We start from the raw sequence: 14650 nt of genomic DNA, 5'->3' as shown, positions 1-14650 counted from the left end.
TAGAGTGTTTTGCAGAACTCAGACAAGCATTGTACTTATGCATTTATTATAAAGGACACAGAGGATTGTGAGAAGTGTAGAGCTTCTATGCCATCTATAGCTAGGCCGCTCCCCAGGCATCCCGTGTGTCCAGCAAATGTTAGACTTTCTGAACTCTGTCCTGGGGGTTCCTGTTACACATCACTGACCATTACAGTTCAGCATTCGGGCCCCATCCAGAGTCTGTACAGAATCTACTAAGAGTCACCTCCTTAGAACAAAGATCCTGTCATGCTGGGCATTCAAGTGATTTGCAGTTCTGCATCAGCCATACCCATCCCTGGGAAATTACAAAGACTTCAAGAACTAGAGTGAAGGCCAACTTCCCATGGCTGTCGCTCTGTGTCAGAAACTGGAGGCAAAAGCCAGTGTCTTTTTTATTATTTCTCATTATAAATATACATTTATGGGTAATTTGTGTTTCAATCAGACATCCTGTTTTTTTGAGTGATGTCATATGTTGAAGACTGATTTAGCATTGTGCTATGAAACAGAAGCAGAAATTATGTTCCCAGGAAGGAACAAGAACATATAACAAACATAAAATGGAGAAACAAGCCTACAAGGGTGAGTTATGCAGTCCAAACACAGCACGCTTTAAGGGAGTCTTACATAAAAAGACAGGTGAATTTGATATCGAGTGACTACCTACAGAAGGTGGACTTCAAATGTTTTGGAAGGGGAATCCATAGCTTTCACAAAAGCAGCAATCTTCAGGGGATGTTTGGGGGAAAGCTGCACATCCTTACCAGCGGTTTTGTGCCAGGCACTGTACAGGTTATAGAGGGGAAATTTTTAAGATTATATGGGACACTTTAAACCACTTTGATTTTTGCCATAGCAGTGTGCTGTGAGCCTTGTGGTATTAGGTAGGGGAAGAACACAGAAGACGTGGCCTAATGTAAAGATCCAAGAGAACGGGGTGGGGCACTGCCACCTGAAAAGAGAACAGAGCCTGTTGCCCAGGATTATCTGCTCCTAGTGACAGAGGAGTCCTAGGCCGCCAGATAAAAGCCTAGTCAAAAATCAGTGATTCTGAAAACCAAGGCTAACCTTCATTTGAAGATAGAATCACCATCATTGAACTGCTTACCCTGTAATCTCCCGAGGCTTTCTGTGAACTCTTTTATCTGCGCTGTAAGTTTCTTTTAGTCCTGAGCTACCATTTAAAAAGAAATCTTGAATTTAAGAAAAAGTAAAGGAAAATCAGGCAGGAAAGCTTCAGCCATGTTCTTGCTGACATTGGAGTCAGGAGTGGTACACAGTAGATTTCCTGCTTTGGAAATAGCTCGGTGTTTAGGCACCTGTTTTCTTTGACAAATGAGCAAAGACAATTTTTCCTTTCCCTTTCTTAAATCGTGACCTAAACTGTAGTGAGAATTCTTACCTCACCAGTGTATCGTTGATTTGCTGTCAGTCCACATTGCATTTACAATCAACCACCGTATGGTTCCTAGGTTTTTGATGTGTCTTAATAACATTATTGACTTTTTAAGATCAGTATGTTTTTTAGGTTTTAGTTTGAAATTTTAGTTTGAAAGCAATTGTGTAAGTTGAAAACCAATGTGTTCTCATGGCAAATTGTTATTGCCGCCGAAGATTCAGATGCATCAAACACAGGAATCAGAGACCGGAAACTGTGCTGTTGTGTGCCTTTGCTCCAAATGCAGAGGTTGTGTGATGCTTGACTGCATCTCCTCCCCAGAATGAAGATTATGGATGAATAGTTGTATGTATGTGTGCACATGTGTGCCTGTATATGTGGACACATTGAGAAATCATTATTTTTTTCTAGTCCTAATTTCATGTTTTATTTATTTGCTTTTCCTGTAATATAGAGTTTAATACCTGGATAAGGGACTTTTTAAAGATCTGTCAATAAACAACCCAGAAAATTGGTCTTAAAAGAAGAAAAAATGACATTAAAAATGACATTTTTTAATAACATCATAATTTTGATATGTCAACATTCATGAATAAGCTTTTAGGTTAACACTTGTGTATACACACACACACACACACACACACACACACACACACCTTAAATTCAGGTTGAATTATATATATGCAATTGCTAATATTGAATGTTAGTTTTAGTTTCACCAGGGCTTCTTGGCTGCTGACAGACACATGTACAAAGGAGCGTGTGCCTGTAAGGATGTTTGCTGGAACATGACGAGCCGTCATTTCTCTCAGGTGTTCCGTGGGCCTGCACACTGCAACTACACAAAGAGCCACTGTCACCTCCCCAGCCCTTGCTTGTGCATCCATGTTTGTCTGTCACCTTAGAAAGGACTCATAGTTACTAGAAATGAGTAAATTCTGTGACCAGCAGTAAATGTTTCACCATATTTTACTCTCTAAGCTGTCTGCTCTGCTTAGCTTGCAAAAAACTGTTGCTTGCAGGTAACTTGGATATGCTTTGGCATCTTGCTGTCGTGCTTCCCCTTCTATGAGAATTCCCTGACTGAAATCAGAACAATACTAATACGAGCTGACAAGACAATACCTAAGTAAGAACGCCCTGCTCTGTTAATGCAGCAAATCCATTGTGGCGGGTGTAGAAATTGGCAAGTCAAAAGACGAATAGTTTTCATCCATCAGTGAAGTCAGGATGACATGCACTGTGCGCTGTACATATTTAGAGGGAAGCACTGTGGCCTTTAGGCTAGGCAGGAAAGGAAGGCACCAGCCCAGGGTTTCTCACTCAGGGAGTGCCTAAGGCACTCCAGTTAGTTTCCAGTTAGTTGCTACTTCTCCGCCTAGGAGGAATGTATAAGGATAAGATATATGTTCCTAGACTCTGCCTTCTGTTCTTCAGCACCATTCTCCCAAGATTTGAAACCTCAAAATTCCCTGCCCAATGGCCCAAAATCTAGGGTTTTTTTCTTTTATTTATTTACTTATTTTTAATAAATAAATTTAATTTATTTATTAAATCTTTAATAGATTTCTGCCTCCTCCCCGCCACCGCCTCCCATTTCCCTCCCTCTTCCCCAATCAAGTCCCCCTCTCTCGTCAGCCCTAAGAGCAATCAAGGTTCCCTGCCCTGTGGTAAGTCCAAGGACCACCCACCTCCATCCAGGTCTAGTAAGGTGAGCATCCAAACTGCCTAGGCCCCCACAAAGCCAGTACGTGCAGTAGAATCAAAATCCAGTGCCATTGTTCTTGAGTTCTCAGTAGTCCTCATTGTCCGCTATGTTCAGCTAATTCGGGATCAACCTACCCCTGAACCCAGCAATACCACTCTTGGGAATATACCCAAGAGATGCCCTATCATACAACAAAAGTATATGCTCAACTATGTTCATAGCAACATTGTTTGTAATAGCCAGAACCTGGAAACAACCTAGATGCCCTTCAATGGAAGAATGGATGAAGAAAGTATGGAATATATACATATTAGAGTACTACTCAGCAGTAAAAAACAATGACTTCTTGAATTTTGCATGCAAAATGACGGAAATAGAAAACACTATCCTGAGTGAGGTAAACCAGACCCAAAAAGAGGAACATGGGATGTACTCATAATTGGTTTCTAGCCATAAATAAAGGACATTGAGCCTATAATTTGTGATCCTAGAGAAGCTAAATAAGAAGGTGAACCCAAAGAAAAACATATAGGCATCCTCCTGGATATTAACCTTCATCAGGCGATGAAAGGAGACAGAGACAGAGTCCCACATTGGAGCACCGGACTGAATTCCCAAGGTCCAAATCAGGAGCAGAAGGAGAGAGAGCACGAGCAAGGAACTCAGGACCGCGAGGGGTGCACCCACACACTGAGACAATGGGGATGTTCTATTGGGAACTCACCAAGGCCAGCTGGCCTGGGACTGAAAAAGCATGGAATAAAACCATCTAGTTTCATCCAAGGAATACCCAGGACTGTTGTTGGAAGAACGTGGATGAGTTCATTTGTCCATCCTTGTGTAAACCTCACTTGGTGACAGATGAGGATGAAGACAGAAAAGGGGAGAATTGGGCTGTAGGCCTCAGCTATTTCAATATGTGATACTCTTAGAAGCTTAAGAATGCCCAACCTTCTTGGATATTATGAAGGCGTATGTTTTCAAGATGCAATACAGAACACATTACATGTGACAGTTTTGACTGATGTATAATATTTTACTATTTGGCCATAAACCATCTTAGTTTTTGGTTGTATTCTCAACATGGGGCCCAGGAAGTGGTAGGGTAGTGATTCTCAACCATTGCAATGCAGCGGTACTTTAATACAGTTTCTCATGTTATGGTGATCCCAGCCATAACATTATTTTCATTGCTACTTTATAACTATAATTTTGTTACTGTTATGAATTATAAATATCTGTGTTTTCCATTGGCTTTAGGTAACCCCTGTGATAGGATCATTCAACCATAAATTGGTCATAACCCACAAGTTGAGAACCAACTGTTGTATATGAATTCTAGTTTTCCTTTAAACACTGGTTGCTGGTTTGGAGGCCCTTTACTTCCTGTGATCTGGAGTAAATTTTTTCTGTACCAAGTTACATACTATTAGATGAATCAGAGGGAAAGAGAGGAAAAAGTAATTAAAATGAATATATTACTGAGCGATTCTGTTCCTGTAAATGCTATTTTCTGAGAGAGGAGATAAACCATTATCAGTCTTTGGGGGTATATTTATACTCAATAGAATTATAAATGACAATGTTTTAGAATTTTTATAATAAATCCTTCTAATAAATGGTAATTGTGTGTAGTATAGTGTTTCTAGTATTTACAGAAATTCTTGCTTCCTTTTACAGAGGTCAGTATATGTCATAAACTTACAGTTTTCAGCTGTCACTTAGTAAAAGGTTCTTTCTTGTTTAGTCATTTAGGCAGGATGCTTTATGATTCATATGCATGTACAATTCATATATAGAAGCATAGAATAACATTTTTCTTTTTTTAAAATGGGGTGTGATTTTATTATGTTTTTTATATTTTTTAAAGGAAAATAAACTATATTTTTTCATTATACATCTAATCCAAGTTCCCACTTCCTCCCCTCCTCAAATTTCCTCCCCAATCCCCCACCCCCACCCTTATCCACTCCTCAGAGAGGGTAAGACACATTGCTCTGCGGAAGGCCCAAGGCCCTCCTTGCTATATTTAGACTGAACAAGGTATCCATCCAAAGAGAATAGGGTCCCAAAAAGCCAGTAGAAGCTGTAGGGATAAATCCTGGTGCCACTGCCAGTGGCCCCCGCAGTCTGCCCAGCCATACAACTGTCACCCACATTCACAGGGACTAGTTGGACCTCTGCTGGCTCCTTCCCTGTCTGGCTGGAGTTGGTGAGCTCAGGTAAACTGTTTCAGTGGGTGTCGCCATCATGGTCTTGACCCACTTTGCTCATATTCTCACTCCTCCCACTCTCCAACTGAACTTTGGGAGCTCAGCCCAGTGCTCTGATGTGGGTCTCTGCCTCTGTTTCCATCAGTTGTTGAATGAAGGTTCTATGATGATATTTGAGATATTCATCAGTCTAATTACAGGGCAAGGTCAGTACGGGCCCCCTCTCCCCTGTTGCTTAGGATCCTAGCTGGGGTCATCCTTGTGGATTCCTGGGAATTTCTCTAGAGCCAGGTTTTTTGCTAACCCCATAATGTCTACCTCAATCCTTGCTCTCATCTCTGTCCTTCCTTCATCTGACCATCCCATTCCCTCAAGTTCTCCTCCCCCTCTTCTCTCTCCCCTTGTCTTCCACTCTTCCTACTCCCTCCACCCCCATGCTCCCAATTTTGTCAGGCAATCTTGTCTATTTTGACTTTCCAGGTAGATCTATATGTTTTTCTTAGGGTTCACCTTATTACTTAGCTTCTCTAGGATCATGGACTATAGGCACAATATCCTTTGTTTATAGGTAGTATCTACTTATGAGCGAATACATACCATATTCACCTCTTTGGGTCTGGGTTACCTCACTCAGGATAGTGTTTTCTGTTTCCATACATTTGCATGAAAAATTCAAGATGTCATTGTTTTTTTACCGCTGAGTAGTACTCTAATGTGTAAATGTGCCACGTTTTCTTTGTTCATTCTTCGGTTTAGGGCATCTAGGTTGTTTCCAGGTTCTGGCTATTACAAATAATGCTGCTGTGAACATAGTTGAACAAATGTCTTTGTAGTATGATTGAACATCTTATGAGTATATGCCCAAGAGTGGTATTGGTGGATCTTGAGATAGGTTGATTCCCAATTTTCTGAGAAACTGCCATACTGATTTCCAAAGTGGTTGTATAAGTTTGCATTCCCACCAGCAATGGAGGAGTGTTCTCCTTGCTCCACATCCTCTCCAGCATAAGCAATCATTGGTGTTTTTGATCTTAGCCATTCTGACTGGTGTAAAATGTTATTTCAGAGTTGTTTTGATTTGCATTTTCCATGATGGTGAAACATCACCTTTCCCAATAACCACAAATAACAAAAATATCTTGGATAGGTAGGATCAACATTTTAAAAAGGCAATCCTACCAAAAGCATTCTGTAGATTCAGTGCAATCCCCATCAAAATCCCAACACAATTTTTCACAGACCTTGAAAGAACAATAATCAACTTCATATGGAAAAACAAAAAACTCAGGATAGCCAAAAAATCCTGTACAATAAAGGAACTTCTGGAGGCATCACCATCCCTGACATCAAGCTCTATTACAGAGCTGATGTCATTACAGTAATGAAAACAGCTTGGTATTGGCATAAAAACAGAGAGGTTGACCAATGCAATTGAATTGAAGACCCAGATATTAATTCACATACCTATGAACACTTGATTTTTGACAAAGAAGCTAAAATTATACAATGGGGAAAAAAGCATCTTCAACAAATGGTGCTGGCATAACTGGATGTCAACATGTAGAAGAATGAAAATAGATCCATATTTATTCCTATGCACAAACTCAAGTCCAAATAGATTAAAGACCTCAATATAAATCTGACCACACTGAACCTGATAGAAAAGAAAGTAGGAAGTAGTCTTCAATGCATAAGCACAGGAGACTACTTCCTAAATGTAACCCCACTATCACAGATACTGAGAGCAACAATAAATAAATGGGACCCCTGAAACTGAGAAGCTTCTATAAAGCAAAGGACACAGTCAATAAGACAAAAAGGCAGCTTACTTAATGGGAAAAGATCTTCACCAACGCCACATCAAAGGACTGATCTCCAAAATATATAAGGAACTCAAGGCACAAAATGCAAAGAAAATCTATATTGAGAATCAATCTTATTCATTGAAAATGACTGTGACATGAAATATCAGTGAAAGCAGGGAAGGATGAAGTCCAATACTAATACGTGTGTGTGTGTGTGTGTGTGTGTGTGTGTCTGAGAGAGTGTGTGTGTGTGAGTTTGTGTCTATGTTTGTGTCTGTGTGAGGTTGTGTGTATTTGTGTGTGTCTGTGTGTTTGTGTCTGTGTGTGTCTCTGTGTGTGAGTTTGTGTGTGTATTTGTGTCTGTGAGTGTGTTTTTGTGTGTGAGTATGTGTGTGTATGTGTGTTTTCTTTGCACTTTGCTTCTGATGTTAAAAATATGTGTGTGTGCTCTTAAGTCAATTGAACTTCTTTTGTGAATTGTCTATTCCACTCAATTGTTCATTTATGGATTTCTTTTATACAACCACAGAACTAGAAGTTTCTGTCTTACTGAGAGTCATAAAAATAGAAAAGCCCTCACCTACCAAATCAAAAAAAAGAACTAGAAATATCAGTTGAATGCAGCAAATTCCTGTGTACAAGATGACCATAAAATATTCGTGTGTCAGTGATGTGACAGACTTTGGTGATTTTCCATGGACGGCCTCACCCTCTCTGAGGACTGAATGGGACGTGAAAGGGAGAAGAAAACAGGGAGGGAGAGGTAACTGGGATTAGTATGTAAAATAAAAGAAGATTGTTTAAAAAAATAATAAAATGGTTTGTTCCTTTCTAGTTTATGAAAGTGTGTCTTCTGGATTTCAGGAATGTTTTTGCTTCGTTTTAGGAAGCGTGCTCCTGTGCAGACAGGAACGAGAGACTCTGAGCACATGGGCTTTGTTATATTCCCTTCCTTGCCTTGCCATCATTTGATCATAATTATTAGTCTATTCACAAACATCTGTCTATTCTTCATAAAATATAAAGAAAGTCATATAAGTACTCATGTCACATAAAATGCTTTATTAAACAATATTGCTTTTCTCTAGCTGAAATGTCTTTCCAATTTTATTTTCAGATACATAAAAAATAATAAAGCTGAAAGAAACATTAAAAAAAGGAACTCAAGGAATTAGACGTCAAAATTCTAAATAATCCAATTTAAAAATGGGGTACAGAACTAAACAGAGAATTCTCAACAGAAGAAACTCAAATGGCCGAAAGGCACTTAAGGAAATAACATAGTTTTCTTTCATCAGAGTGTGGTGTTAGCCTACTTGACAGTGATAGTAGCGTTAAATTCCAAGTACTCAACTTTTAAAACCTTTTCATTGGGAAAAAAAAACTTGAGAATGTAACCATCTTTATCAAATGTTTTTATATGTACAATCAATATCATTATAAATATAAAGCCTAAAATATGGAGTTGCTTACAAAATATGTATAAGAAGAAATTGGGTTTTAATTTCTTGACATGTTTTAATGTGCTGTTACAGGTATGAAAAGATAACACTCATTTTATTAGACTTATTAATTCTCCATTTTTCAAATTATAGATGTGTTCACATGTTTTACAAGATATCTTAGAATACAATAGGTTTATAAAGTTACTGAGCTTTAGAGCTGTGTGCACGGTAATGAGACTGGAGTTCTGGAAGAGCCGAGTGGAGCGTGGGTTCCACTAGTGACCTACTCGTGTTGCCTTCTAGGCTTGTCCTACAGAAGGTGCCAGCTGATTTCCAAGGAAGATGTTACTCATGATACAAGACTTTTCTGTCTGATGCTGCCTCCAAGTACTCACCTTCAGGTGCCAGTTGGGCACCATGTTTACCTCAAGCTCAGTGTCACAGGTAAGGGGATTAGAGCCACGGTGGGGTGGAGTGGGGAACATGTTATTTTGTACAGTCGTCTAAGTTACTGGCCCTTTTGGACACCTGGCTTTAATGTTAGGAAGCCTCTGGGTCTGTGGCTGCAGGGGTGTGAAGACTGTGGCTTTGCTACTGATGACCTGGACAGGGAGAGAGCACACAGTGGTCTCCACAGGGAGTATCATTAGAAACAGACCTGTGTCCTTGGTATCTCCCAGGGGCTGTGCCACTCAGGAGATTTGAGTCTATAAAACTCAAAACAAGTGAATAATTGCACATGGTTTCCTTATGTATTCTACCAGTTCAAGGTGTTCAAAACTGTGTTCCTTGCTGTGTGGATTATTTTTCCCTTATTTCGTCCTAAATCTCTTCATTTACTTATTTCAGTTACTCGAGTTCTTACGGATAGCCAACATTCTTGGCCTCTTGAAGCTGCAGGCTCCTTACTTCAGTCTGTGTTTGTCTTATAGACGCCTTGCTGGGACTTGGTGTAGGTGTTCTTCCGTGATGGTGCCATGAGGCTCTTCATCATCACTAGTGCAGACTGCCGCCAGGAGCTGTTGTCTCCCTAGCATGGCTCTCAGCCAGTGAGCTTTTAGTTATAGGAAATAATGAGAACCACGGATGAAATTGTGCTCTTTCAAATGTTTCATGACTCTTTTCTTTAGCACTTGATCAAATCATTTTGCTTTTACAAATAAAACTTTCCATGACCTAATTAGATTATCCTTCCTTTCATTCAGCTGCCAAAATAATAATTTTAGAACATTAAAACAATCCAAAATATATAAAATTAGAAGTGAAATGCCTCCTTTTCTTTCTCTAGTGCTCTCATTGTTGACCACTAACTGTTGCTAAGTGTGTGGTTTATATTGGAATTGGTCTGTCTTTATTGTTACACCTCCATGGAAAACATTGATGCCATTTTATTGTGGCCTGCTTCACAAGTTATATATCTGTCTGGATTCATTATTATAGACCATACTTAGTTTTACAAAAAATTTACAAAAAGTCTGTATAATGGTTAAGCATTGGTTTGTTAAGATTATATCCTTGAATTGAAACATGGATATGGAGCATCTCATTAAAGGTGTATATACATTAGTTTTAAACATACACCGATAGCATCATAAAATTTTTATGTTTTATCTTCATTAAGAGATTTTTAAGTATTACACTTTTCTTTGTTTTGATTTTTTTTTCCAGGTGCAGAAATAGTAAAGCCATACACACCCGTGTCTGCCTCCTTACTCTCAGGCTTTAGAGAACCAGTTCCTCCCCCAAATAAATACATCTACTTTCTGATCAAAATCTATCCTGATGGACTCTTCACACCAGAGCTTGATCGTCTTCAGATTGGTTAGTAATGTTGATTTGTAGCCTTGTTTGTACTGTAGATTGAATCAGTGAGTGGTCCTCTGTGATCTCCATGTGGGAGTGTGTTATGCACCTTAAACTCAGCGTGTCTTCTCTCTGTCTGGTACTCCATGTCCTCCATCTTTATCATTTGCAGCATCTCTGTTCATCTCTGCCCTGCTCTGGAGACTTGCTCATTCCCCCAATCCAGTCAGCCACAAGGTTTGCTGTCATCTTTCCTCCCAACGCTGTGCTCTGAAAACAAGCCTCCATCCTTTCCATTTTGTCCCCTAACTGATCTCTCACACAGCTCTAACTGGTGTCTTCCTCTTCGTGCATATCCCAGCAGCTTCTCCACTTCCTCTGAGAATAGACTCACTTTTCTCCCCAGCTTTGAAGCCTCTAGCAGGTCTTCTTTACCTGTACTGCTCAACTCCCTGCAGGGCTTACAAGGGCTGCTAGGCTCTAGCTTTTGTGTTTGGTATTCTCATTCTTAGGTTCCTATAGGACCCTCATCTAGAATATCCATCAGCCCTTCCTTTGCAAAGACTCGACAGATGAGCACTTCCATTATGAAGCCCACCTTCTCGGAATCACTTAAGAACAGTTGCTCATGCTCTGTTTTAAGAGGAGCACACCGATTGTTTGTAAGATTGACATTTACAGGTAGAAAGTGTCTTATTTCCAGGACCTAGCTTGACAGTTGGCACATACTAGGCTGTCAGGAAACGAACTTGGAAAGACTGGATAACAGATTATAATGTCTCTGAAGATGCGAAATCTTTCCTTCTTGTTTCTGACCCTTTCTCTGTGTTTTCTCATTTTTCCCTACCTCCTTTTGATTCATTTTGCCTTAATGGCAAAAATGTTCTTCCTCTTCTCTGTCAGCATCAGCTCACAGTGGGGCCACATGGTGGACTGTCAGTGAAGTCTTTATGTTACTTCTGAAAGGCACTTTAGAATCCTGTAGTGTGATTGTTCCTTAGACTGTTAGTACTGTCTTGTGTAAAACTGAAGAAATTATAAGCACTCAAACATTTAAGATATAGTATTTAAATAACTTCAAGATAAGGAACAGTTTTGTTTTTTATTTTTCAAGTTATGTTGGAGATTTCTGAATGTACCCTGGTGGCGGTGTTCTTGTATGAGAGGTGTGGACAGTCCTGTCAGCCGACCCCCACAGAAACTAGGCAACTGCCCAAGAACAGTTGCTTTCTGATCTTGCTGTTTCATAGGAATTAAGCTCATGATGGCTCTTCTTGTTTCAGCTGACAGATCTTTTTAAATCTTACTGGAGAAGTCATGGCACTGCCAATGTCAGGCTCCGGAATACATTTGTTTCCCGTCTCGCCTGCCCAGCTGGGCCCTGTTGTTACTAACCAGTGTGTAAATAGCAAATATCTCTTTCCCTCCTACCTTATTTACTCCTTAGCCTGATTATCGCCATCAAATCCCAACATATTTGGATATCTGATGATTGCCTCTGAAATTCCTCTCATTCTGTAGAGACTGATGTGGCATTCACAGGTCAAATGTCCATCCTATCATTCATCAGTGCTCTGTCTCTGTTTCCCTTCCTGCTTTTTTGTATTGTTTTGTTTTCTGATTTTATTTATTTCATTTGTTTGTTTAGGAGATTTTGTTTCTGTAAGCAGTCCCGAGGGCAATTTTAAACTATCTAAACTCCAAGAAGTAGAAGATCTGTTTTTATTGGCAGCTGGAACAGGCTTCACACCGATGGTTAATGTGCTGAACTACGCTTTGACTTGCGTGTCCAGTCTCAGGTACGCTCCCTTCTCTCTGATTACTGTTACTCAGGAGGCTTTAGTGCAAGGCATTCATTGTCCGTGGTAGGTAGTTCGTCTGCTCTCAGAGCCCCACTTGCCATGTTACTCTGCTCCTCCTACTGACTGTATTGCTGGCTTCTTCTGTCTCATTTCATGTTTTTATAATTTGGGCTACCCTAAAAACAGTCACCAAGTTCCTTCGGACATCTCCACTTGTGCATATTTTAAATCTAATAATGACTTACATTTAATGAGTTTTCCTTTTTTCCTTTTAAGGAAGGTGAAATTGATGTTCTTCAATAAAACAGAGGATGATATAATTTGGAGATGCGAACTAGAGAAATTGGCATTTAAAGATAAAAGGTATTGCACCTGTTAACTCAGACTTAAGTTTTGCTGTATCCTGGGACATTGAGTGTGCTGGAAGCTGGAGCAGAGCCTGGGTCCTCTCGTGAGCCGTCTCTCTGCCTGCACATGGGGCCGTTGCTCACCATCTCAGCAGCGGTTTTCAGTTTTAGCTGACGGAGTTAGTGGGCATTAATGACCCTGTCACTGGTTTTCTTTTTATGCTGGTGTTATCAATAGAAAGCAGATCTTGTCAAGCCGAACTCAGGGAGAAAGAAAGGCATGGCAAGAGCTTGTGTCATTACAGAAAAAAGAAAAACTGTGAAGCAAGGTCAGTTGCAAGCAGTACAAATTCAAGAACATTGAGCTAGACAGGCCACCATACTTTCTGAGGCATTTATGCAATCATCTAGTCTCAGAATGCCAGGGATTTCTAAGTTGTAAGAATATCTGAGATGATTATTTATGTTCATATAGTCTCATAAAAATCAAGTTACCAGTCCTTGAAAAGCCCGAACACCCTTAGGTGCCACCGTCCCTAGGGCTGAGGATGCAGGTCTTTGGCTCTTTGTTGTGTTCTCTGCTACTTCCCATAATCCTCTGTCTCCTTTAGTGAGTGGCTCCTAAGTTACGGCTGTGACTTGAACATGTTTAGCCTTGGAGCACTACTGTTCTTAACCTGGCTGAAGCCTCTACCTCGGCATGTTTACTCTGCTGAGGCAGCTGAGGATGAATTCAGGAAACACAGATCACCAAATTCCAAGCTTTCACACTGGGAAACATTGACTGGGAAGCTTGCAGACCAAACCCTAGTTCCCATATCCTCAGCTTTAAGCCTTACTGTTCCACGGGGAAGGAGAGATGGCTCAGTGAGAAAGAGCCATTTGCTGTGGCAGAGGACTCAGATGGTGTCTCACAACCGTCCTTAACTCCAGTTCCAGGGGATCATGCCTTCTTCAATAGTCACCTGATGGATGTATACACATCCAGGCAAAACACTTATTCATAGAAAATAAAAAAAATAAATCTTAAGCCAGGAGGGTGGTAGCACATGCCTTTAATCCCAGCACTTGGGAGGCAGATGCTCGTGGATCTTTGAGTTCGAGACCAGCCTGACCCATAGAGTGATTTCCAGGACAGCTAGAGCCACACAGAGAAACCGTGTCTCAGAAAACAAACAGCAAACAAATCCCCAAAATGCATGCATTAATAATCTTTAAAAATTAATGTAAAATAAGCCTGATCACTTGAACTCTTCTTTAGGAATTGCTTAGCTTCACGGACCTGTGCCTTTATCTTCAGACTCAAATAGTGGTGCCTGTCCTGCTCGCCCTGCTACACAGCTGGGGTCTGGGGACCATGTCAATGCTTTGGGAGTGTTTAGGATGGGTTAGAGGCCCTCTGTCAAGGAGAGAATGGCTTGCCTTACTAGAACCCCTGTTTTCTCAAGCATTTAAAAGATTTTAAATGGACATGGGTAGGGTTTAAAATAAATGTTTCTAGTAAATTTTTTTCTTTTTTCTTTTTGGATTTTCGAGACAGGGTTTCTCTGTTGCTTTTTTGGTTCCTGTCCTGGAACTAGCTCTTGTAGACCAGGCTAGCCTCGAACTCACAAGAGATCCACCTGCCTCTGCCTCCCGAGTGCTGGGATTAAAGGCGTGCGCCACCACCGCCTGGCTCTAGTAAATTTTTGGCAGAAGTATTGTTAAGTTCCTTAAAGAGAAATTTTACAAACTTTAAGAGATTTATTTGAATGACTAGGCATTATCCTTTAGTACTAAGGGTTGATTCTGATAAACTGTCGTGAAGGGACATGCACCTGTGCACATGAGGTGTCCTTGTTTTGGTCTTCATGACTGGGGTGTGGGTTGCTTAGGCTACAGTGTGGAGGACTGGTTTTTAGTCCTGCCTATAATTGTGCTCGGCAGCAGAGTGAGCCTCACCTAGTCTATCTGATTACAGCGTATTTCTGTCACGCTGAGCCTCCCCTCCTCCCTCCCATCAGTCATCCTCGGGGATGCTTCCATTTGGAGACAGGGTCCGGTGTTACTGTCTTTAAGATTTATTTATTTTTATTTTATGTGTATAGTGTTTTCTTGCATATAT

The 14650-nt window shown here is 40.4% G+C and overlaps 1 protein-coding gene across 3 annotated transcripts in view; it reads left to right on the top strand.

Moving 5' to 3' along the window:
- Nucleotides 1–14650, top strand: part of LOC121466036 (cytochrome b5 reductase 4) — a 65803-nt gene that overhangs the window by 40809 nt on the left and 10344 nt on the right. For 2 of the 3 annotated variants that reach the window (XM_041679499.1, XM_041679498.1), the window contains 4 exons: nucleotides 8898–9038; nucleotides 10263–10415; nucleotides 12046–12196; nucleotides 12476–12562. In XM_041679499.1, the coding sequence (XP_041535433.1) occupies nucleotides 8898–9038; nucleotides 10263–10415; nucleotides 12046–12196; nucleotides 12476–12562 (532 nt within the window). The remainder of the gene's footprint in view (nucleotides 1–8897; nucleotides 9039–10262; nucleotides 10416–12045; nucleotides 12197–12475; nucleotides 12563–14650) is intronic. The other variant, XM_041679500.1, reaches the window with a different exon arrangement.

Source organism: Microtus oregoni, unplaced genomic scaffold, assembly GCF_018167655.1.
Source record: "Microtus oregoni isolate MIOR12 unplaced genomic scaffold, Mior012 000032F_ref0000030, whole genome shotgun sequence".
In the NCBI taxonomy this organism is placed as follows: domain Eukaryota; kingdom Metazoa; phylum Chordata; class Mammalia; order Rodentia; family Cricetidae; genus Microtus; species Microtus oregoni.
This window is presented reverse-complemented; position numbering and strand designations above follow the sequence as displayed.